Raw genomic sequence first — 26,327 nt, forward strand, 5'->3', positions numbered from 1 at the left:
ACAGGATTATATGGCTTTGGGACATTTGGAGGATTCTTGACAACCCTGAAGACACGTTGGCAGATTCTGACTTCTAAAAGATTTAAAGTTACAGGTCGGTCTTGTTTTTGTTGGATCTCACTTCTCAGCGATGACGCCACAGTTCATAATGCGTGTCACCTCATCGTGACTTCAAGACTTTTACTTTAATGAAACTTTGTGATTATTATTTAAACAAGTATCAGACATTTTGGGAACCGTCTTCCCCAAAACCACAGAGAAGATGGATACGGTTCCACCCTAATATTCTAAACCAGTCTCACTCCTCTTGGTTCTCGATCCATCACGAAAAACATGTGACTCCAAACTTTTGAGCAGCAGTTTATGAATCGATTGTGTTGTTCCACAAATCTGAAGACATTATTGAAATGTATAGAAAGACTCTCAAACTTAATAAAACACTGTTTGCACAAATGGAACATGCTTTAAATTGTTAAAAACTGCTCATTAAAGTTATTTTTTGTCCCAATTTGTTGCAAAATGTCATAAGTATTTTAGTCATTAGAAAAATACATATTTATTGGATACGAACCGGCCGACATCAGGACGTTCAACACAAAGACTTTACAAAAATCTAGTAAAAGGTTTTAAACATTTTCATTTATTTTTTCACAGTAAATGTCCCTTTAAACTGAAAGAACATTTATGTGGAATATTAGAATTAGGAGATTCTGACTTCATGTCAACTTCTAATTTGTAATCGCAGAAACAGATTTTTCTGCAATAGTTAAACTACATGTAATGGAATGTAATCATAAAAGCCACACAAGTACAGACCTGTAGTTACAGAGAATACTGTATTCCGATTGGCTAGAGCTTAATTATCAACAACATTTTAATACCAATCACAGCCTAGCAATGTTTATCTGCTAACGTTAGCATGCCTGGCTAACTAGCTTACCTTACAGCAGTTCATTTGAAGACAACATTATTTGTAAACAACATTATTATAATTATTGTCATCCGTTTTTTCATTAAGTTTAAACATTTTTCTCAAAGACTTATTAGAAAATGTGAATCATAATAAAGTGTAAATGTAACTCCAAGTAACTGATTTATTGTTGCTATAATATTCTGAACAGTGTAATGTTACCTCTTCTCAGAATGCTAAGCTACCTAGCTTCACCAACAATACAAGAACAATGCTGCTCTCATGATATTCAGTATATGCATATTTAATAAGGGCGAGATATATATATAGCATATCATCTCTATAAACATCAACCATCAGTTTCCTCTCACTGACTAGGTATATTTAAAGTTAGTTCTGGGTTTAATCAAATCAATCAAAACTGAGATCAACAAATTTCCCCTGGGGATGAATAAAGTATCTATCATCTAAACTTCTTGATTTCTGCAGACGTGATCCTGGTTCAGGGTTTGAGGCCTCCGAAGCACATGTACTTGACCTCCAGATACTCGTCGATGCCGTACTTTGAGCCTTCGAGGCCCAAACCGGACTGCTTGACTCCTCCGAAGGCAGCCTCGGGGGTGGACAGGAGGCCCTCGTTGACTCCAACCATCCCGACTTCCAACGCCTCCGTCACTCTCCAGATCTGACTGACGTCCTGCGAGAAGAAGTAACCTGAGAACCCGACAGAGGGAAAGATCAGCAACACCCAAGAGCGCATTTAAAGGGTTCAACATGTCAAAGGTTCTTCTTCTTGTTCACATATCTCTGTCAGCTCAGGTTTATTGACCACAGATGACCTGATCGGCTGCTGTCGGTTTGACAGCAGATGTATTTCTATTACAGCGTCTCATTCAAGTTTGTGGCAGAAAAAATGTAATGAGTGGAAGACGTTAAAATTCGTCCCGTAAACTTCATTTTCTCAGAAAGTCAGTCGTTTTTTAAATGTTTCAGTAAACAGAGAACTTTGACTTTCACATCGTTGTTTATATATCTTATTTTTAACAGACAGTTCAACATTTCCAAGACTTTTTTTTCCCTTCACTCACCTGCCAGCCCGACGTTAGAAGCATTAGCAATAGCCAGAGCCTCTTCCTCTGTGTTGAACCTGTCAATCACAAACACAAAGTTCTTCAATGGCATCTTCGCTTCTGAAAACTAGCAGTAGCTTTATTGTGGTTTTTAATACAGAAGGAAACATTTTCTTCCACTATAATTCTTATGATACATAAAGACTTCCTTTTCATTTCTAAGCAGCTGCACAATGGTTTGAAGCTTCATCAACTGAGCGTGTAACAACTTTATATTATATATATATATTCCATGTTGTTACTACGCAGAAAACTCCGGGGCTGAAAAATGAAGTCAAGTGCAAAAACTGCAGTTCATCGACCGGCCACTTGAGGAAACCTTGAACATTTTGCCTTCGATTGCACTGTTAGCCCTGTTAGCACCTTTAGCTGCCAGCCTCCAACTCAACGCAAACTCAAATATAGAATCTTAAAAAACATCTTCATTAAAAATGCTCTAAAAAGTAAGTGTAGTACTTTGTAAATAATGACAAAAAAAGTAATAATATTGTATGTTAATAATAGCATAAAAGGTCATAGTTCAGTATGTCATTACAAATGTGACAAAACAGTGATACTATAGTATATATGTAGAAAATGTTAGTTAAAAAAGTCATAGTATAGTACGTCATAAAGAGTCATAGTATAGTACGTCATAAAAAGTCATTATATTACGTCATGAAAAGCTATAGAATAGTAAGTCAAAGAGTCATAGTATAGTAAGTCACATATAGTAAGTTATAAAGAGTCATAGTATAGTAAGTCAGAGTCATAGTATAGTAAGTCAGAGTCATAGTATAGTAAGTCAGAGTCATAGTATAGTAAGTCAACAGTCATCGTATAGTAAGTCACAAAGAGTCATAGTATAGTAAGTCACAAAGAGTCATCGTATAGTAAGTCACAAAGAGTCATAGTATAGTAAGTCACAAAGAGTCATAGTATAGTGCGTCACAAAGAGTCATCGTATAGTAAGTCAACAGTCATCGTATAGTAAGTCACAAAGAGTCATCGTATAGTAAGTCAACAGTCATCGTATAGTAAGTCACAAAGAGTCATAGTATAGTAAGTCACAAAGAGTCATCGTATAGTACGTCACAAAGAGTCATAGTATAGTACGTCACAAAGAGTCATAGTATAGTACATCACAAAGAGTCATAGTATAGTACGTCACAAAGAGTCATAGTATAGTAAGTCACAAAGAGTCATCGTATAGTACGTCACAAAGAGTCATCGTATAGTGCGTCACAAAGAGTCATAGTATAGTAAGTCACAAAGAGTCATAGTATAGTAAGTCACAAAGAGTCATAGTATAGTGCGTCACAAAGAGTCATCGTATAGTGCGTCACAAAGAGTCATAGTATAGTACGTCACAAAAAGTCATAAAAAGTCATAGTATAGTGCGTCATAAAGAGTCATAGTATAGTCAGTCACAAAAGTCATAGCATAGTACGTCACAAAGAGTCATAGTACGTCATAAAAAGTCATAGTATAGTGCGTCATAAAGAGTCATAGTATAGTCAGTCACAAAAGTTATAGTATAGTACGTCACAAAGAGTCATAGTACGTCATAAAGAGTCATAGTATAGTCAGTCACAAAAGTCATAGTATAGTACGTCACAAAGAGTCATAGTACGTCATAAAAAGTCATAGTATAGTGCGTCATAAAGAGTCATAGTATAGTCAGTCACAAAAGTCATAGTATAGTACGTCACAAAGAGTCATAGTACGTCATAAAAAGTCATAGTATAGGTACGTCATAAAGAGTCATAGCATAGTCAGTCACAAAAGTCATAGTATAGTACGTCACAAAGAGTCATAGTATAGTAAGTCACAAAGAGTCATAGTATAGTAAGTCACAAAGTCATAGTATGCCATATAAAAGGATTGAACCATATGTTACCTGATGACAGGCAGCAGCGGGCCGAAGGTCTCCTCCTTGGTGCAGATCATGTCCGTGGTGACGTCGGCCAGCAGCGTTGGCTCCATGAAGGACCCGTCCAGACGCTTCCCTCCTTTCAGCACCTTGGCTCCCCGGGACACTGCGTCTGAGATCTGGTGGACCACCTGAGATACAAACGAGTTCAGGTGTTCAACCTATTTTGATATAAATTTCAGTTGGGATGCTCGTTGATACAATCTTAAAAAAGGTGAGGACATCTAAACCGCCTTTTAAGCTCGACAGCTGGAACATTTGTTTTGTTCCAAATAAAGTCACTCAGCAAACCATTAATAACTTCTGAGCCTTGCTTCATAAAAGCAAAGGGATCATCTTTAGGAGGTGAAGTGTACTACGAGTACCACCACCACCTGAGTACGACAATTACCACCACCACCCGACTACGACAACTACCACCACCACCCGACTACGACAACTACCACCACCACCCGACTACGACAACTACCACCACCACCCGACTACGACAACTACCACCACCACCCGACTACGACAACTACTAGTACTACCACCACCCGACTACGACAACTACCACCACCACCCGACTAAGACAACTACCACCACCACCCGACTACGACAACTACTAGTACTACCACCACCCGACTACGACAACTACCACCACCACCCGACTACGACAACTACCACCACCACCCGACTACGACAACTACCACCACCACCCGACTACGACAACTACCACCACCACCCGACTACGACAACTACTAGTACTACCACCACCCGACTACGACAACTACCACCACCACCCGACTATGACAACTACCACCACCACCCGACTACGACAACTACCACCACCCGACTACGACAACTACTAGTACTACCACCACCCGACTACGACAACTACCACCACCACCCGACTAAGACAACTACCACCACCACCCGACTACGACAACTACCACCACCCGACTACGACAACTACTAGTACTACCATCACCCGACTACGACAACTACTAGTACTACCATCACCCGACTACGACAACTACTAGTACTACCATCAGCCGACTACGACAACCACCACCACCACCTGACCACGACCACCACCACCACCCGACCACGACAACTACCACCACCACCCGACTATGACAACTACCACCACCACCCGACTACGACAACTACTAGTACTACCACCACCCGACTACGACAACTACTAGTACTACCACCACCCGACTACGACAACTACTAGTACTACCACCACCCGACTACGACAACTACTAGTACTACCACCACCCGACTACGACAACTACCACCACCACCCGACTACGACAACTACCACCATCACCCGACTACGACAACTACCACCACCACCCGACTACGACAACTACTAGTACTACCATCACCCGACTACGACAACTACTCGTACTACCATCACCCGACTACGACAACTACCACCACCACCACCCGACCACGACAACTACCACCACCACCCGACTACGACAACTACCACCACCACCCGACTACGACAACTACCACCACCTGACCACGACAACTACCACCATCACCCGACCACGACAACTACCACCATCACCCGACCACGACAACTACCACCATCACCCGACCACGACAACCACCACCACCACCCGACCACAACAACTACCACCACCACCACCCGACCACGACGACAACCACCACCACCACCCGACCACAACAACTACCACCACCACCACCACCACGACGACAACCACCACCCGACCACGACGACAACCACCACCCGACCACGACAACTACCACCACCACCACCCGACCACGACAACTACCACCACCACCACCCGACCACGACAACTACCACCACCACCACCCGACCACGACAACTACCACCACCACCCGACTACGACAACTACTAGTACTACCACCACCCGACTACGACAACTACTAGTACTACCACCACCCGACTACGACAACTACTAGTACTACCACCACCCGACTACGACAACTACCACCACCACCAGACTACGACAACTACCACCATCACCCGACTACGACAACTACCACCACCACCCGACTACGACAACTACCGCCACCACCCGACTACGACAACTACCGCCACCACCCGACTACGACAACTACCGCCACCCGACTACGACAACTACCGCCACCCGACTACGACAACTACTAGTACTACCGCCACCCGACTACGACAACTACCACCACCACCCGACTACGACAACTACCACCACCACCCGACTACGACAACTACCACCACCATCATTTTTTTCTAACAGACATCCGTATCCAACGTCTACACTGAACCAAAACCCCGGGGTTCTCAAATACCTCCAACCTCGGCAGAGTTTTCAGGTTCCTCCGTTAAGGCTGCTCCAAAACTCCGGCTTCGTGTGGCTGCTCAGTGTAAACGTAGGAAAAGTGGACAAGTGTGGACATGGCATAAGAGAAGCTGCACTGAAAAGCTGAAGAACAAGTTTTCAGCCAACGACTCCTCTGCAGTTTGGAGAGGCCTGGAAGTCCTCACCAACTACAGGAGACCCCCCCCCCCCCCCCCCACTAAGGCCAATCACCAACTGGCTGACGACCTGAATGCCTTCTCCTGCAGGTTTGATAAGCCTACCCTCAACGCCCCCCCCCCCCACCTGCCCCATCAAACAACCATCTACAATCAACCATCCTCCTCCTCATCTCTCCCAACCAACCCCCCACCGGCACTGAGGATCTGTGAAGAGGATGTGAGTCAGCGCTTCCACAGACAGAAGATCAGGAAGGCACCAGGTCCAGACGGTGTGTCACCCTCCTGCCTGAAAGTCTGTGCTGACCAGCTGGCCCCCATCTTCACACAGACCTTCAACCGATCACTGGAGCTGTGTGAAGTGCCCTCCTGCTTCAAACGCTCCACCATCATCCCGGTCCCCAAGAAACCCTCCATCACAGGATTAATGACTACAGGCCCGTCGCCCTGACGTCTGTGGTCGTGAAGTCCTTTGAGAGACTGGTGTTGACCCACCTGAAGAACATCACAGGACCCCTGCTGGACCCCCTGCAGTTTGCCTACCGCGCAAACGGGTCGGTGGATGATGCAGTCAACATGGGACTGCACTACATGCTGCAACACCTCGACTCCCCAGGGTCATATGAAGGGTTCTGTTTGTGGACTTCAGCCCCGTGTTCAACACCATCATCCCAGCAATACTCCACCCAAACTCTCCAGCTCACTGTGCAGCCTCCACCTGTCAGTGGATCACTAACCTCCTGACTGACAGGACGCAGCAGGTGAGGCTGGGAAACACCACATCCAGCACCCGGACCATCAGCACTGGACCCCCCAGGGGTGTGGTCCAGCACCCGGACCATCAGCACTGGACCCCCCAGGGGTGTGGTCCAGCACCCGGACCATCAGCACTGGACCCCCCAGGGGTGTGGTCTAGCACCCGGACCATCAGCACTGGACCCCCAGGGGTGTGGTCTAGCACCCGGACCATCAGCACTGGACCCCCCAGGGGTGTGGTCTAGCACCCGGACCATCAGCACTGGACCCCCCAGGGATGTGTGCTCTCCCCACTGCTCTTCTCCCTCTACACCATCGACTGCACCTCAGAGGACCCAGCGGTCATCGGCCTCATCAGGGACGGTGAGGAGTCTGCGTACAGGCGGGAGGTTGAACAGCTGGTCCTCTGGTGTGATCAGAACAACCTGGAACTGAACAGCTGTGGAGACCTTCAAGTTTCTGGGATCCATAATCTCCCAGGACCTGAAGTGGGCTCCCAACATCAACACCATCAGGAGAAAGGCCCAGCAGAGGTTGTACTTCCTGCGCCAGCTCAGGAAGTTCAACCTGCCTGCTGATCCTGTTCTACTCCACCATCATCCAGTCTGTTCTCTGCTCCTCCATCACTGTGTGGTTTGGATCGGCCACCGAACAGGACAGGAACAGACTGCAACGGACTGTCAGGTCTGCAGAGAGGATCATTGGTTCCAGCCTGCCCTCCATCCTGGACTTGTTCACCTCCAGAGTCAGGAAACGGGCTGAAAGATCTCTGCAGACCCTTCACACCCTGGACACAAGCTGTTCACCTCCTCCCCTCTGGAGGGCGCTACAGAGCTCTGTACGCCAAGACCACCAGACACAGGAACAGCTTCTTTCCACTGGCCATCGCTCTCATGAACAATGAATCAGTCAAACTGCACTACTACCTCTGTCTGCACTGTTACCACCACTTACACTATCACCTCAATTCCATCGCTTATAGGTTTATGTTCACGTGTGTACACACACACACACACACACACACACTAGCTGTTAAATGTTGATACCTGTTCTACTTTTTTCTTGCTGCCCTTTCTTATTCTTTGTATACATTTTTTTTTTTGTTGTTTATTGAAAAATTGTGTTTGTACATTGAGAGCGGAGTGGAAACCGGAGTCAAACTCCATGTATGCGTAAGCACACATGGCCAATAAAGCTGATTCTGATTCTACCACCACCAAAATCTGGGGTCTCATTTATTAAACACTAAATGTTTGCATACGTACAAATGAGGAAACATTCATATGCCAACATATATCCTGATTAATAAAACTTTTCTGATTTCCTTTTATAAATCCCAAATTAACCTGTAAATCTACGCAGCTGGATCTTCACATTAGGTCCTGTACGGTTCAGTAGTCTCGGTCTGAGCTGGTAGACCATGACAAAGATTGATTCCTACTTAATTAAGTTTAGTTAGAATTAAAATCCTGCGATTATTGATCGTTAATAAAAGACCAGAAACAAATTAGATTTGAAACCTTCTGTTGCTTATCAGCCATCATTCATTGGAGTCCACTACACATAACTAAATATCATCACCATCACCAGTAAGCAGGCGTCTACCTTCTCTGCAGCTCTGGTGTTGATGAGCGGGCCCTGGGTGGTGCCGGGCTCTGAGCCGTGACCCAGACGGAGCTCGGCGTCCATCGCTCGGCCCAGTTTGTCCATGAAGCGGTCGTGAATGCCGCTCTGCACCAGAAACCGGTTGGAACAGACGCACGTCTACCGGAGAAGAAGAAGAAGAAGAAGAGGAAGAAGAAGAAGAGGTCTAACAGCAGAACCGCCACCGTGAGCTTCACCCACAACCCAGAACCCTCTTGTTACCTGTCCAGAGTTCCTGAACTTGGAGGCCATGGCTCCGCCCACCGCCTTGTCCACGTCGGCGCTGTCGAACACGATGAAGGGGGCGTGGCCTCCCAGTTCCATGGACGCTTTCTTCACGGTGTTGGCAGCCATTTTCAGCAGCACCTGAAGTATATCATTAACATTACCTCTTCTTTTATGTTGGTTTACAATTCACAGAAGCAGGTCGACTTGTATTCACACATTTTATTGCTTTCATATATTTTCATAGATGAAGATATTGTTTCACCTTCTTGTATGAACATTCAGGTTGAATGTGTATTTGACCTCTTTTGGTTTTCAGCCGTTTGTTTCTGAACATTTAGAGAAACTTCAAACCACATTCCTCAAATGTGTTCTCATACATACATTAGTAGTATTCTACAATGAGTTCTATAATAAGTAGTACATACAAGTTCTATATATATATATATATATAATAAGCACTATTCTATAATAGGTAGTATGTGTATATATATATATATACACACACACACACATACAATACACCCTCCTCCTCTTGAAGCCTCCCAGCAGCAGGGGGCGCTACAGGCTGGACCCTCGTTACTCAACTTATATAATAAGTAGTATACGTAATAAGTAGTATACTAGTAGTATAGATAATAGAACCCCCTCCTCTGAAAGACTCTGGACTCACCTTTCCCGTGGCGGTGGATCCAGTGAAGGAGATTTTGGCCACTAGTGGGTCGGTGCAGAGAACCTCTCCGACCGCTGGAGTCTTCTCTCTGGAACACGGGACCACGTTAAACACCCCCGCCGGGACCCCCGCCTGCTCCGCCAGCTGCAGAACAACAGGCCAGATGTTCACAGAAAGAACACGTTTGACGTTTTATACGTGTTTGGAGAACCCACCTCAGCCAGAGCCAGAGCGGACAGCGGCGTGTCCTCGGCCGGCTTCACCACCACCGTGCAGCCGGCGGCCAGAGCGGCCGCTGCCTTCCTGGTGATCATCGCACTGGGGAAGTTCCACTGTGGACGACAACAGATTCATACATCATACATGTATATCATACACGTATGATCTCCATCATACACGTATGATATACATCATACACTTATATCAAACACGTATGATCTCCATCATACACGTATGATATACATGGGGAAGTTCCGCTGTGGACGGGAACAACTGATTCATATTATACATACAGTAAGGCAAGGCAAGTTTATTTGTATAGCACATTTCAACAACAAGGTAATTCAAAGTGCTTCACATAAAACCATTAAAAGCATCAAAACACAAGGCAAAAGAAAAGGAGATTTAAAAAACAGTTAAAAAACAGTGTAAGAAATAAAATACAGTGATAAAATGCAGAAATGCAGGAAATTGATTCATATATGAATTGAATGTGGTTCAATTAAAGGCAGCAGCAAACAGAAAAGTCTTCAATCTTGATTTAAATGAGCTGAGGGTCTCAGCAGACCTGCAGCTTTCTGGGACTTTGTTCCAGATATATGGAGCAGAAAAACTGAACGCTGCTTCTCCATGTTTAGTTCTGACTCTGGGAACAGGAAGTAGACCGGTCCCAGACGACCTGAGGGGTCGGGATGGTTCATAAGGTAGCAGCAGATCAGAGATGTATTTTGGCCCTAAACCATTCAGTGCTTTGTAAACCAACAGCAGGATTTTAAAGTCAATTCTTTGTTGGACAGGAAGCCAGTGCAAAGACCTCAGAACTGGAGTGATGTGATCCACCCTCCTGGTCTTAGTGAGGACTCGAGCTGCAGCGTTCTGAATCAGCTGCAGCTTTCTGACGGACTTTTTACAGAGACCTGTAAACACACCGTTACAGTAGTCCAGTCTGCTGAAGATAAATGCATGGACAAGTTTTACCAAATCCTGTTGAGACATAAGTCCTCTAATCCTTGATATATTCTTCAGGTGATAGGAGGCTGATTTTGTAATTGTCTTGATATGGCTGTTCAGGTTGAGGTCTGAATCCATAACTACACCTAGATTTCTGGCTTGGTTTGTGGGTTTTAACATCAGTGACTGAAGCTGAGCGGTGATTTTCAATCGTTCGTCCTTGGTACCAAAAACAATTACTTCTGTTTTATCTTTGTTTAATTGAAGAACATTCTGGCACATCCAGTTGTTGGTTTGTTCAATGCAGTTACCCAGCCCTTGTATGGGATTATAGTCCCCTGGTGACATAGTTATGTAGATTTGTGTGTCGTCTGCATAATTATGATAACACACTTTGTTGTTTTCCATAATCTGAGCTAGTGGAAGCATGTAGATGTTGAACAGAAGAGGCCCCAGTATTGAACCTTGGGGAACACCACATGTCATTTTAGTCAGCTCTGATGTGTAATCAGCTACAGACACAAAGTATTCTCGGCCCTTCAAGTAGGATTCAAACCAGTTAAGTGCTGTGCCAGAGAGTCCCACCCAGATGTTTAGTCTTTCTAGGAGTATGGCATGGTCGACTGTGTCGAATGCAGCACTGAGATCTCGTAAGACTAAGACTGAACTTCTGCCATTGTCTATGTTTAAGTGGATGTCGTTGAAAACCTTAACAAGAGCAGTTTCAGTGCTGTGGTGCTGTCGAAAGCCTGACTGGAAAACATCAAAGCAGTTATTTACGGTCAAGAAGTTGGTCAGCTGTTGGAAAACCGCTTTTTCAATTATTTTACTTAGAAATGGGAGGTTTGATATTGGCCTATAATTTTTCATCGTTGCGGAGTCTAAACTAGCCTTCTTTAGGACTTGTTTAATAACTGCAGTTTTTAGGGCTTGTGGGAAGACACCTGAGAGAAGGGATGTGTTTACAATTTGTAAGAGATCAGTGGTCATGCAGTTTGACATATTTTTGAAAAAGTGTGTTGGTAGAATATCCAAGCAGCAGGAGGATGACTTCAGATGTTGTATGATGTCTTCTAGGCTTCTACGGTCGATTGAATGAAATTGTGTCATGATATTTGAATGGATGTTATTCAGAGATCGGGACAACACATATCCTGTGGTTGGTGTAGAGGCACTGACTGCTTGTCTAATTTTCTGAATTTTGTCAGTAAAAAAGGAGGCAGATTGATTGCATGCCCAGGTGGATTGGAGCTCAGCAGCTACCGACACTGGAGGGTTTGTTAGCCTGTTGACGGTAGCAAATAAGGCGCGTGTATTGTTCTTGTTTTTGGTTATGATGTCAGAGAAGAATGACTGCCTTGCATTTCTAAGTTCCAAATTATAATTGCGAAGTCTCTCTTTATAGATGTCACAGTGAACCTGGAGATTAGTTTTTCGCCACCTGCGCTCAGCTTTCCGACACTCTCGTTTCTCTATTCTGACCAGCGTAGCATTTCTCCAAGGAGATCTTTGCTTACCCGAGACAACCTTCACTTTAGTGGGTGCAATGGCATCAATAACATGTTTAACTTTAGAATTGAAGCCATCTACAAGCTCATTGACTGAGAGGCAAGAGAGGGCTGGTGTGGAGGAGAACTTCTGAATAAATAGTTCACTGGTGTTTTCAGAGATGTAACGCTTTGTCACAACCTTGGTTTGGACATTTGTGTGCAAGGAGATTGCACTCTCAAAGAAAACACAGAAATGATCAGAGTGCAACATCAGTCACAGCAACCTTGGAAATGTTTACACCTTTGGTGATGATGAGGTCCAGAGTGTACCCCCTGTTGTGGGTGGGTCCTGTCACATGCTGAGTCAGATCATAGTTATCAAGGACACCACATAGTTCTATAGACTCTCTGTCCTGGGGATTATCAACATGGATATTAAAATCACCAACAATAACAACACAGTCAAAATCAATACAGATTACAGACAGCAGTTCAGTAAACTCATCAAAGAAGGTTGCACAGTATTTAGGCGTCTGTAAATGTTTAGGAATAAAGCTTGAGTGGAATTCAGAGCCACATATTCAAAAGAACTAAAATGACCAAAGGACATCTGCTTGCATTGAAGAGAATCATTAAATAAAACAGCAACTCCACCTCCTTTCTTATGCGCTCTTGTTTCACTCATGAAACTGAAGTTGGGAGGTGTTGATTCAATAAGAACAGCTGCACTGTTATCTTGATTTAACCAAGTTTCAGTTAAAAACTAAATGTCCAGTTTGTGCCCAACAATAAATAAACAAAAATAAATAAATAAATATATATATATATATATATATATATACATATACATACACACACATACATACATACATACATACATACATATAATGCCTATACTATACCTTTATTATTTATATATTATTCACATATACATAACATGTTTCCCCATGTTAGCTTAGCATGTTAGCATTAGCTAATGATCAGTAAACCGAGCTGATGAAGGTCTTAATGTGAAAGACCTGATGGTGAAGCATCTCCATCCCATAATAGTAGGTGACATGTTGTAGCTATAAGAGGGAGCTTCTTATTGGCTGCTCACCGGTGTGATGATGGAGGCCACGCCCACAGGCTGTTTGAGGAGGAGGATCTTTCGATCTCTGGTGGGCGACGGGACCAGGTCTCCATAGACCCGCCGAGCCTCCTCTGAAAACCACTCCAGGAAGGAGGCGGCGTACGCCACCTCACCAAGAGACTCAGCCAGGGGTTTACCCTGGAAGACACAGAGACAGACAGACAGACAGACAGACAGACAGACAGACAGACAGAGAACTCCTGGTTATTGCAGATCAAACTCAAAGCTCTCCGTCTATTTTCACATATACTCATAATATAACTTATATTATATAATTCATAATATAACTTTAACTTTTTTACTCACACATTTTGTATTTTATTTTCACACACACACACACTTTTTGTTTTATACTCACACATTCAAAGGTGATGAGTTTAGCCAGATCTGCTTTGTGCAGCGTCAGCAGGTTGAACCACTTCCTCAACACGATGCTCCGCTCCTACAGGACGACCAATCACATCGCTTCAGGAGTCACATGACCACATGTTATTCAGTTAATGTGTTTCAGTGAGTCTGTGAGCGGAAAAACTAGAAGATTAATATTTCACAGAGTGGAAAATATTAAAGAGTAAACAGGAAGATAAAGTACAGATGACAAACAGCCTCTTTGTCACGGGGCATCGGGACTCAGGCGCAGACAGTCAGAGTAGTTTTAATAACTCACAAAACAAAACAGGTAATCCAAGGACGAGACAAGGCAGGCTTTAAATAGAGACGAGGCAGAGTGAGCAGGTGAGAGTAATGAACTGATGAGGTGAGTGTGACTGGCAGGTGCACTGAATGAACTGATTAGGGACAAGTGAAGGAAGTGAGGAGCTACAGGAACACACAACAAGGCAAAGCCTGATTGTGACACTCTTCGCTAATTCTGGCGCATTTACAGTAATGTTTTTATTAGTGCTGGGCAAGTTATCGCGTTGACACCGACAATTATTTTATAGCGCGTTAACGCATTTTTTTTAATTTTGAAAGTACGCGGAGGAAGTTTTCAGCAGACTACGTTGTGTGGGAGAAGAACAAACTGCTGGTTAGGGTTGTGGAAGAAGTCGGTCCGTATGAATGACGGCATGTATGAGCACTATGTGCACCTATATGCTGAAATTCACCATAAACGCATTCCAACGGCGCAGGTCGGGAGCGAGCGAAGGACTTTGAAAGATAGCGGAAAGATTACCGTGAGACAACATCCGGTTTCAGAATAAGATGCCAACAAAGTATGAATTATATTCACATTAAGTATAAAACATGCTGCCTGCATCTCGTGAGTTGAAGGGAAAATATGCATATTATATAAGAAATATGATCGCTGCTGTGTAAAGAGAATACTGCTGTTAAAAAGCACCTTATATGTTTTAAGAAGTGTTTACACCAAATGTTATTGCCCTTTTGTTCATAGAGCAGTACTTTTAAAATAAAAGTGCGCAATACACTACTTTATAATTCATTATTGAACTTTGCCAAAACAATGCGATTAATCGCAAAAAAGCCATGCGATGAAATATTTGAATCGTTGCCCAACACTAGTTATTATTAATGTGCACTGTCCCGTATCAAATAAACCAATACATATATAAATAACTAGAGGAACATTTAATTCAACAATAGGATAAATAGAGGAACATTTAATTCAACAATAGGATAAATAGAGGAACATTTAATTCAACAATAGGATAAATAGAGGAACATTTAATTCAACAATAGGATAAATAGAGGAACATTTAATTCAACAATAGGATAAATAGAGGAACATTTAGTTCAATAATAGGATAAATAGAGGAACATTTAGTTCAATAATAGGATACATAGAGGAACATTTAATTCAACAATAGGATAAATAGAGGAACATTTAATTCAACAATAGGATAAATAGAGGAACATTTAATTCAATAATAGGATAAATAGAGGAACATTTAATTCAATAATAGGATACATAGAGGAACATTTAATTCAACAATAGGATAAATAGAGGAACATTTAGTTCAATAATAGGATAAATAGAGGAACATTTAGTTCAATAATAGGATACATAGAGGAACATTTAATTCAACAATAGGATAAATAGAGGAACATTTAATTCAACAATAGGATAAATAGAGGAACATTTAATTCAATAATAGGATAAATAGAGGAACATTTAATTCAATAATAGGATACATAGAGGAACATTTAATTCAATAATAGGATAAATAGAGGAACATTTAGTTCAACAATAGGATAAATAGAGGAACATTTAATTCAACAATAGGATAAATAGAGGAACATTTAGTTCAATAATAGGATAAATAGAGGAACATTTAATTCAATAATAGGATAAATAGAGGAACATTTAGTTCAATAATAGGATAAATAGAGGAACATTTAGTTCAATAATAGGATACATAGAGGAACATTTAGTTCAATAATAGGATAAATAGAGGAACATTTAATTCAATAATAGGATAAATAGAGGAACATTTAATTCAACAATAGGATAAATAGAGGAACATTTAGTTCAATAATAGGATAAATAGAGGAACATTTAATTCAATAATAGGATAAATAGAGGAACATTTAATTCAACAATAGGATAAATAGAGGAACATTTAGTTCAATAATAGGATAAATAGAGGAACATTTAATTCAATAATAGGATACATAGAGGAACATTTAATTCAATAATAGGATACATAGAGGAACATTTAATTCAATAATAGGATAAATAGAGGAACATTTAATTCAATAATAGGATAAATAGAGGAACATTTAATTCAACAATAGGATACATAGAGGAACATTTAGTTCAATAATAGGATAGATAGAGGAACATTTAATTCAATAATAGGATAAATAGAGGAACATTTAATTCAATAATAGGATAAATAGAGGAACATTTAATTCAATAATAGGATAAATAGAGGAACATTTAATTCAATAATAGGATACATAGAGGAACATTTAGTTCAATAATAGGATAAATAGAGGAACATTTAATTCAATAATAGGATAAATAGAGGAACATTTAATTCAACAATAGGATAAATAGAGGAACATTTAATTCAACAATAGGATAAATAGAGGAACATTTAGTTCAATAATAGGATAAATAGAGGAACATTTAATTCAACAATAGGATAAATAGAGGAACATTTAATTCAACAATAGGATACATAGAGGAACATTTAGTTCAATAATAGGATAAATAGAGGAACATTTAATTCAATAATAGGATACATAGAGGAACATTTAATTCAATAATAGGATAAATAGAGGAACATTTAATTCAATAATAGGATAAATAGAGGAACATTTAATTCAACAATAGGATAAATAGAGGAACATTTAGTTCAATAATAGGATAAATAGAGGAACATTTAATTCAACAATAGGATACATAGATGAACATTTAGTTCAACAATAGGATAAATAGAGGAACATTTAATTCAACAATAGGATAAATAGAGGAACATTTAATTCAATAATAGGATAAATAGAGGAACATTTAATTCAACAATAGGATAAATAGAGGAACATTTAATTCAGTAATAGGATAAATAGAGGAACATTTAATTCAATAATAGGATACATAGAGGAACATTTAATTCAATAATAGGATACATAGAGGAACATTTAATTCAATAATAGGATACATAGAGGAACATTTAATTCAATAATAGGATAAATAGAGGAACATTTAATTCAATAATAGGATAAATAGAGGAACATTTAATTCAATAATAGGATAAATAGAGGAACATTTAATTCAATAATAGGATAAATAGAGGAACATTTAATTCAACAATAGGATAGAGGAACATTTAATTCAATAATAGGATAAATAGAGGAACATTTAATTCAACAATAGGATAAATAGAGGAACATTTAATTCAACAATAGGATAGAGGAACATTTAATTCAATAATAGGATACATAGAGGAACATTTAATTCACTAATAGGATAAATAGAGGAACATTTAATTCAACAATAGGATAGAGGAACATTTAATTCAATAATAGGATACATAGAGGAACATTTAATTCAATAATAGGATACATAGAGGAACATTTAATTCAATAATAGGATACATAGAGGAACATTTAATTCAATAATAGGATAAATAGAGGAACATTTAATTCAATAATAGGATAAATAGAGGAACATTTAATTCAATAATAGGATAAATAGAGGAACATTTAATTCAACAATAGGATAAATAGAGGAACATTTAATTCAACAATAGGATAGAGGAACATTTAATTCAATAATAGGATAAATAGAGGAACATTTAATTCAACAATAGGATAAATAGAGGAACATTTAATTCAACAATAGGATAGAGGAACATTTAATTCAATAATAGGATACATAGAGGAACATTTAATTCACTAATAGGATAAATAGAGGAACATTTAATTCAACAATAGGATAGAGGAACATTTAATTCAATAATAGGATAAATAGAGGAACATTTAATTCAACAATAGGATAAATAGAGGAACATTTAATTCAACAATAGGATAAATAGAGGAACATTTAATTCAACAATAGGATAAATAGAGGAACATTTAATTCAACAATAGGATACATAGAGGAACATTTAATTCACTAATAGGATAAATAGAGGAACATTTAATTCAATAATAGGATAAATAGAGGAACATTTAATTCAACAATAGGATAAATAGAGGAACATTTAATTCACTAATAGGATAAATAGAGGAACATTTAATTCAATAATAGGATAAATAGAGGAACATTTAATTCAATAATAGGATAAATAGAGGAACATTTAATTCAATAATAGGATAAATAGAGGAACATTTAATTCAATAATAGGATAAATAGAAGAACATTTAATTCAATAATAGGATAAATAGAGCAACATTTAATTCAACAATAGGATAAATAGAGGAACATTTAATTCAACAATAGGATAAATAGAGGAACATTTAATTCAATAATAGGATACATAGAGGAACATTTAATTCAATAATAGGATACATAGAGGAACATTTAATTCAATAATAGGATACATAGAGGAACATTTAATTCAACAATAGGATACATAGAGGAACATTTAATTCAATAATAGGATACATAGAGGAACATTTAATTCAATAATAGGATACATAGAGGAACATTTAATTCAATAATAGGATACATAGAGGAACATTTAATTCAATAATAGGATAAATAGAGGAACATTTAATTCAACAATAGGATAAATAGAGGAACATTTAATTCAACAATAGGATAAATAGAGGAACATTTAATTCAACAATAGGATAAATAGAGGAACATTTAATTCAACAATAGGATAAATAGAGGTTGGGTTTTCTGTCATGTGGTTTTGTTTTGCTGAACATTTGAAATTGAATCAACTTGAAGTCCTAAAAGTGATATTTTTTCAACTTATAACTTATATGTTTCTATACTTTGTACAGTTATTAAAGTGATTGTAGAAAAACTCAAATGTTCAGATGTTTTACAGAAAATTCAGAAAACATTTCACGGTTTTCACGTTTTAAAATCATGTGAAGTTATTTTAAATCATTTTAAAATCATCTAAAATGATTAAGCAACACTTTAAAATAAGCAAATACACGTACTAAATGATCAGATTGTGACTGTTGCCAAGTAGAAAAACATTTAATCTCATCAGACCTAAAAATAAATATATTAAAACAACAGGAACAAATTGAAACTATTTCATTGAACAAAATCCAAAGTCGTTGAAATTGTGTTTGTTTCCATCATGGTTCATGTTCAATTAACTTCAGAAGATAATAAGAAACTAGAGTCAAAAGGTGGAGTTCAAGGAGCCTCGTTCATATGAGCGCTTTGTATTCTTATAATGAACTAAAGAAACTTTAAACTAGAGTCTAAAGGTAGAGTTCAAGGAGCCTCGTTCATATGAGCGCTTTGTATTCTTATAATGAACTAAAGAAACTTTAAACTAGAGTCTAAAGGTAGAGTTCAAGGAGCCTCGTTCATATGAGCGCTTTGTATTCTTATAATGAACTAAAGAAAGCTGAAATTAATCTCAAAAACATTGCTGAAAATAGATATCCAATTTTAAAAAAATTGCAAAAAGCTTAATAATTCAAAAAGTTGAAAGATTACAAATATGAAGTTATATCACCCTTCTCCTGAAAGAGCTGAACATTTTGATATTCGAACGGTTTCTGTAGCTTAAAAGAATTCCAGCGGTAGTGATATTTGTTGTAGTAGAGTAGAAGTAGAAGTTATAGTATAAGTATTATTAGCAGTATAAGTATTAGTAGCATTTGAATAAGTACTAGCTGTAGCAGTAGTGATATTTGTAGTAGCAGTTGTTGGGGTCTGACCATATGGCTTCAATATGTGCTGTGAACAAAGAGAATCAGGCCTTCACTGTTTCAAGCAAAGGTTTCATCCTGATTTGTAGTTTGATAAGAGCAAGCCTCCTCTGATGGAATGTCACACTAGGGTGTGAATTTCCCCCCCCCCAAAAAACTATGGTTCCTGAAATCACCTGAATGCACCGCTGCAATCTCATTGGCCGAAGGCCAAGAGACCCCAGGACCCCTGTTGTTCAACCACTGTCCAACAAAAGTGCCTGCAAATCACACCTCCTTGCTTTTTCCCTTCGACCTCCGTCGAACAGGGAGCACACAACGCTCTCTTCGCCCGGACCTTCGTCCTGGACACATGAAGACACATCGGCCTCTCCTCCAATGTTCCCTCTAAGCTGCGCGCTTGAGCAATCGCGCACTGCTCGCACATTCTCAGCGCACAAGAAAATCTATGCAGCGCATAAAATAAAATTCAACATAAACGTATTAATTAATATCTAATATTAGTCCTAATCTTATCTAATCAATTAAACCAATAATAATAATAATAATAATAATAATTTTGTTTTCTGTACTATTTTGCAACGTAACTCAGTGAGTGACAGGTGTCCAGCCAATGATACGATTCGGTTCACTTACGCTACGCAGCCAATCATAGCATTGACACTATTGCCCTGCCCATTCGCGCCGTGCAGGTTAGCTAGCTAACAACAGTGCGGCGGAGTTACGAGACGCAAATGCCCCTTATCCCCCCTTATCATGGCGAAACGAACGGGCAGCGACATAAAGTCAAAGCAAGAAGCAGACGAAGCCATCAACCTGGACAAAGTGTACAACCATTGGAGAAGTGAGAAGGACAGACGTGAAAAATAAGGTAAAATTTAAGTCAGATTTGTGCATATTCTAGTGACATTTATTAAGATTTTTTACTTATGGATATTAATCATTAAATTATGTTACTACTAGATAATTTATGGGTAGTAGAAATGATAATAAAAAACTGAGTAATTACATATTTTACAGACAGAGTTACAGGAATTTACACTGTATCACAAGCTACAGCACACGTCATTGTGCAAAATGTGAATGTTTTAATGTGAACAAAATGTTATGTCTGAAAGGTGTATATGTATCAGTTCTTCCACAACAGGACCTCACACAGGCCAAAGCAAGACTCTCACATAAAACATACTACACATCTCATGAACAACAAGATTTTTGTCTTTTTCCTTTAAAGTTTGTCAAATCACTTATATTAAAAGTAAACTAGTGAAAATTGCTGCTGTAATTTGATTCTTTTAATAAGCCATGTAACTTGCTATGATCCAAGGTTTTGAACAGGTGTGATACTGGTGTGTGGCCACAGCGTGCACATCTGATGTTGCTCACAGTGGTCCTCAGTGTGCTCAGGGAGCTTGTGTGTATGCCCAGACACATGAAAAATTAGAGGGAACATTGCTCTCCTCCCCCCTCCAGCACGACGGAGGCCACGAGGAAGCAACGGCCCCTCAAACCCTGACAAGCTTCTTTTTCTTTTTGGTGGACACTCCGGCAGGAAGACGTCTAATCCTCTCCTGACCGATGATTACCGGGAGACGTACGGACCACGTCGTCTCAGCCGATGTTAAACTGTCCTCCCTGCAGCGAGGATAGATCACGTCTGCGTTTCGCTCCAGAGCGAGCCACGCCACGACGGCCCGAAGCCGGCTCAAACGCCGCGCCGACCCGCAAGCTCCCCCTGTCCCCCTTCCTGACGAGGAAACGGACCACTTTTCCACGAACACACTTCAACGTTGCAACGACGCATCGACAAGTAAGATTCTTGGCATCTGGGCATAGCTTAGCTTAAATTAACGTAAGTTTAATTTAGGTCATTCATTTATATGTTGATATTCCCGTGTTTTTGTGTGTTTAAGTTACTGTCGCGTGATATTGAGATATTGCGCAATCATTACAGAGCAGAGAAGCTCCGCTGTATTTGTGTATTAACTGCTATGACTGTTTGTTTGGGATTATTTTCATTCATTGTCTTCCACTCCGGGTGGGAGTTCTCTTTTCATTAACTCGATTCTGTGAGTGAGCTGAGGGTCGTGGCTTATCACGGCATATGTTACCGGCAGTTCAAAGACGACAGCGGTATATTTATGCGTGATAGAACCAGCAAACTCAGGCTCCCTACAACATCGCACACCGAAGTGTGATGCACGTAGAGTCCACGCTCCTTTTTCCCTTTCTTCCTCCTCTCACGTAACACGCACACACAGCTCCTATCTCTGCCCCTGAGGGAAACCCCGTTCAAACGATCGCCTCACAACACATGTGTGCATCGGCACACGTGATTACATACAGCAGTCTCACCGCCATTTTGTCCGAGTCACTCGACTCCGCCATCTGGTGGTAGTTTAGCTGTAGTATTTTAAGTCGTAGAAGTTGTAGTCGAAGTATTGGTAATTAGAAGAAGTAGTCGAAGTAGTAGTATCAGTAGTCGTAGTAATAGCTGTAGTAGTGGTCGTAGTACTTTATATAACAGTAGTAGTAGTATAATAAGTAGTAGTAGTAGTAGTAATAGTAGTCAGTTTTTGAAGTAGTCGTCGTACTAGTGGCAGTCGTACTAATAGCTGTAGTAGTATTAGTACTGGTTTGTAGTACTTGTAGTAGCAGGAATAGCAGTATTAGCAGTTGTGGTATAAGTAATAATGGTAGTGGTAGTAATAGCAGTAGTGGTAGTAGTAATAGTAGCAACAGAAAAAGTTGAAGTTGTAGTCGTAATACTAGAAATATTAGCAGTAGTAGTAGTTGTCGCAGTATTAGTAAGAGCATTCATTATTTCAACAAGTTCTGTGGAAGATGCGTGTCATTCAAAAAAAGTACGGACCCTGGACGTCACACGTGACCCTGGACGATACACGTGACCCTGGACGATACACGTGACCCTGGACGTTACACGTGACCCTGGACGTTACACGGACCCTGGACGATACACGGACCCTGGACGATACACGTGACCCTGGACGTTACACGGACGACACGCGTGACCCTGGACGTCACGCGTGACCCTGGACGTCCCATGTGACGATACACGTGACCATGAACGTTACATGTGACCCTGGATGTCACACAGACCCTGGACATCACGCGTGACCATGGACGTTACGCGTGACCCTGGACGATACGCGTGACCCTGGACGATACACGTGACCCTGGACGTCACACGGACCCTGGACGATACACGTGACCCTGGACGATACACGTGACCCTGGACGTTACACGGACCCTGGACGTTACACGTGACCCTGGACGTTACACGGACCCTGGACGATACACGGACCCTGGACGATACATGTGACCCTGGACGTTACACGGACGACACGCGTGACCCTGGACGACACGCGTGACCCTGGACGTTACGCGTGACCCTGGACGTCACGCGTGACCCTGGACGTCCCATGTGACGATACACGTGACCATGAACGTTACATGTGACCCTGGACGTCACACAGACCCTGGACATCACGCGTGACCCTGGACGTTACGCGTGACCCTGGACGTCCCATGTGACGATACACGTGACCATGAACGTTACATGTGACCCTGGACGTCACACAGACCCTGGACGTCACACGTGACCCTGGACGTTACACGTGACCCTGAACGATACACGTGACCCTGAACGTTACACGTGACCCTGGACGATACACAGACCCTGGACGATACACAGACCCTGGACGTTACACGTGGCCGTGGACGATACAGTGACCCTGAACGTTACATGTGACCCTGAAAGTCACACGGGCCCTGGACATTACACGTGACCCTGGACGTTACACGGACCCTGGACGATACACTGACCCTGGACGTTACACGTGACCCTGGACGATACACGTGACCCTGGACGTTACACGTGGCCGTGGACGATACAGTGACCCTGAACGTTACATGTGACCCTGAAAGTCACACGGGCCCTGGACATTACACGTGACCCTGGACGTTACACGGACCCTGGACGATACACTGACCCTGGACGTTACACGTGACCCATGACGATACACGTGACCCTGGACGTTACACGTGGCCGTGGACGATACAGTGACCCTGAACGTTACATGTGACCCTGAAAGTCACACGGGCCCTGGACATTACACGTGACCCTGGACGTTACACGGACCCTGGATGTTACACGTGACCCTGGACGTTACACGGACCCTGGATGTTACTCGTGACCCTGGACGTTACACGTGACCCTGAACGTTACATGTGACCCTGAAAGTCACACGGGCCCTGGACATTACACGTGACCCTGGACGTTACACGGACCCTGGATGTTACACGTGACCCTGGACGTTACACGGCCCCTGGATGTTACTCGTGACCCTGGACGATACACTGACCCTGGACGTTACACGGACCCTGGATGTTACTCGTGACCCTGGACGTTACACGTGACCCTGAACGTTACACGTGACCCTGAACGTCACACGGACCCTGGACGTTACACGTGACCCTGGACGATACACGTGACCCTGGACGATACACGTGACCCTGAACGTTACATGTGACCCTGAACGTCACACGGACCCTGGATGTCACACGGACCCTGGACGTCACACGGACGTTACGCGTGACCCTGGACGTTACGCGTGACGATACGCGTGACCCTGGACGTTACGCGTGACCCTGGACGTTACGCGTGACGATACGCGTGACCCTGGACGTTACGCGTGACGATACGCGTGACCCTGGACGTTACGCGTGACCCTGGACGTTACGCGTGATGATACACGTGACCATGTGACGATACACGTGACCATGAACGTTACACGTGACCCTGGACGATACACGTGACCCTGGACGATACACGTGACCGTGGACGATACAGTGACCCTGAACGTTACATGTGACCCTGAAAGTCACACGGGCCCTGGACGTTACACGTGACCCTGGACGTTACACGGACCCTGGACGATACACTGACCCTGGACGTTACACGTGACCCTGGACGTTACACGGACCCTGGACGTTACATGTGACCCTGAACGTCACACGGACCCTGGACGTTACACGGACCCTGAACGTCACACGGACCCTGAACGTCACACGGACCCTGGACGTTACACGGACCCTGGACGTTACATGTGACCCTGAACGTCACACGGACCCTGAACGTCACACGGACCCTGGACGATACACGTGACCCTGGACTTTACATTAGCTCGATCACATATCTAGTTCATTCTCAGCTACACGGAAATGCTGATATAATTTAACACATTTTACTTTCCTCTTATCTTCTGTTTGTTTTCAACGACCGGAATAAGAACAACAACAATAACGTTTACCGGGACGCATCTGAATTTAGCTGGTCCACGTTCATGTATCATGGAACTATTTCTACTTTTATATTTAATTACTGTGACGTTGGGTGAATTATTTGTAAGCCGAATTTAAGCCTGGTTCCTTTTACTTTAGACAATATGATGCATTCACGGACTTCTTTTTGTTTTCCTCATGCATCAGCTACATGGCTGTTAAATTGGTCGTTTTTCAAACGGAGTGCGGTTGCCAACACAGAGGCGGACGTACCTTCGCACTGTACAGCTTCCAGGAATGAAACGCCTTGTGCGCCGCGTGCACGGCCTGCTTGGCCTCCGCGGGGCCACAATCGGACACCCGGGCGATCTCCTCCCCGGTGGCCGGGTCCAGAACCGGGAACTCCGAGTCTGCAGAGACCCAGAGACCGTTAACGTAGCCCCGCGTCCGGAGCAGCGGAGCGGACACATCCAGGCTGTAGTGTCGCTGCATGGCGGCGGGCTGAGCGGCGAGGAGCTGCCGGAGGAAGCAGCGAGTCCTCCGGACACAGAGAGAGGACATCGTGCTGGACGTCTGCAGGAGTGTGAGTGAGGGTCCGCTGCAGAAGCTCCGGTGCTTTCTGTCGGTTTCAACCAGTCCGGAGGAAGAAGCGTTAACCACGTGACACCCTCCTTCTGCTCTGATGCGTTCAAGGTCCACCGTAAAGAAACGCATTCATGCAAGAACACAACAATTCACTGAAAGAAATGTGTTTATGTATGACACAGTGAAATGAAAATAAAAGATACAAGTTGTTATTTTACTTATTAAAGTTATGAGATTGTAACTTTCATAATTCTGACATTTTATTAAAACCTCAAACATTGTAAATGTGTGTGTGTACAGTGAGAGCGGAGTGTATGCGGTGGCAGCACGAGCAGGCTAACCCAGACCTCTCCCCGCAACATGTTCCTGCTCATACTGCGGGATATTCTATATAATATGTCAATATATATTGTGTATATTAATGTATTCACATATATTTAATATGATAATATATTCAACATAATATATATATTCAATATAATAATGTATTCTATATGTTCTATGTAATATATTCAACATAATAACATGTTATAGATCTAGATCTATAGATCTGTAAATGTATAAACCTGCATCAGTCTGCTGAG

At 41.8% G+C, this 26,327-nt stretch overlaps 1 protein-coding gene across 1 annotated transcript; it reads right to left on the bottom strand.

The window, feature by feature from the left end:
- Window positions 1-576: 576 nt before the first annotated feature.
- On the bottom strand, window positions 577-25,764 carry aldh5a1 (aldehyde dehydrogenase 5 family, member A1 (succinate-semialdehyde dehydrogenase)). Its single transcript, XM_079274820.1, has 10 exons — window positions 25,432-25,764; window positions 13,895-13,978; window positions 13,504-13,674; window positions 9,960-10,076; window positions 9,745-9,888; window positions 9,069-9,212; window positions 8,808-8,966; window positions 3,920-4,083; window positions 1,999-2,057; window positions 577-1,624 (listed from the first exon to the last, which is right to left on the bottom strand). The coding sequence occupies exons 1-10, from the start codon at window positions 25,717-25,719 to the stop codon at window positions 1,413-1,415; spliced, it is 1,542 nt and encodes a 513-aa protein (XP_079130946.1). The 5' UTR covers window positions 25,720-25,764; the 3' UTR covers window positions 577-1,412.
- Window positions 25,765-26,327: the final 563 nt, after the last annotated feature.

The sequence above is a fragment of the Melanostigma gelatinosum genome, assembly GCF_949748355.1.
Source record: "Melanostigma gelatinosum genome assembly, chromosome: 9".
NCBI lineage: Eukaryota > Metazoa > Chordata > Actinopteri > Perciformes > Zoarcidae > Melanostigma > Melanostigma gelatinosum.

Bases quoted from the DNA above. Each gene is read 5' to 3' on its own strand.
- aldh5a1 (XM_079274820.1), bottom strand. From the start codon at position 25,719: ATGTCCTCTCTCTGTGTCCGGAGGACTCGCTGCTTCCTCCGGCAGCTC. The intron at 13,675-13,894 runs GTGAGTATAAAA...TGTGTCTTCCAG, and splicing joins AACTCATCACCTTTGAATGT to GGTAAACCCCTGGCTGAGTC. The intron at 9,213-9,744 runs GTGAGTCCAGAG...GATATACTTCAG, and splicing joins GATCCACCGCCACGGGAAAG to GTGCTGCTGAAAATGGCTGC.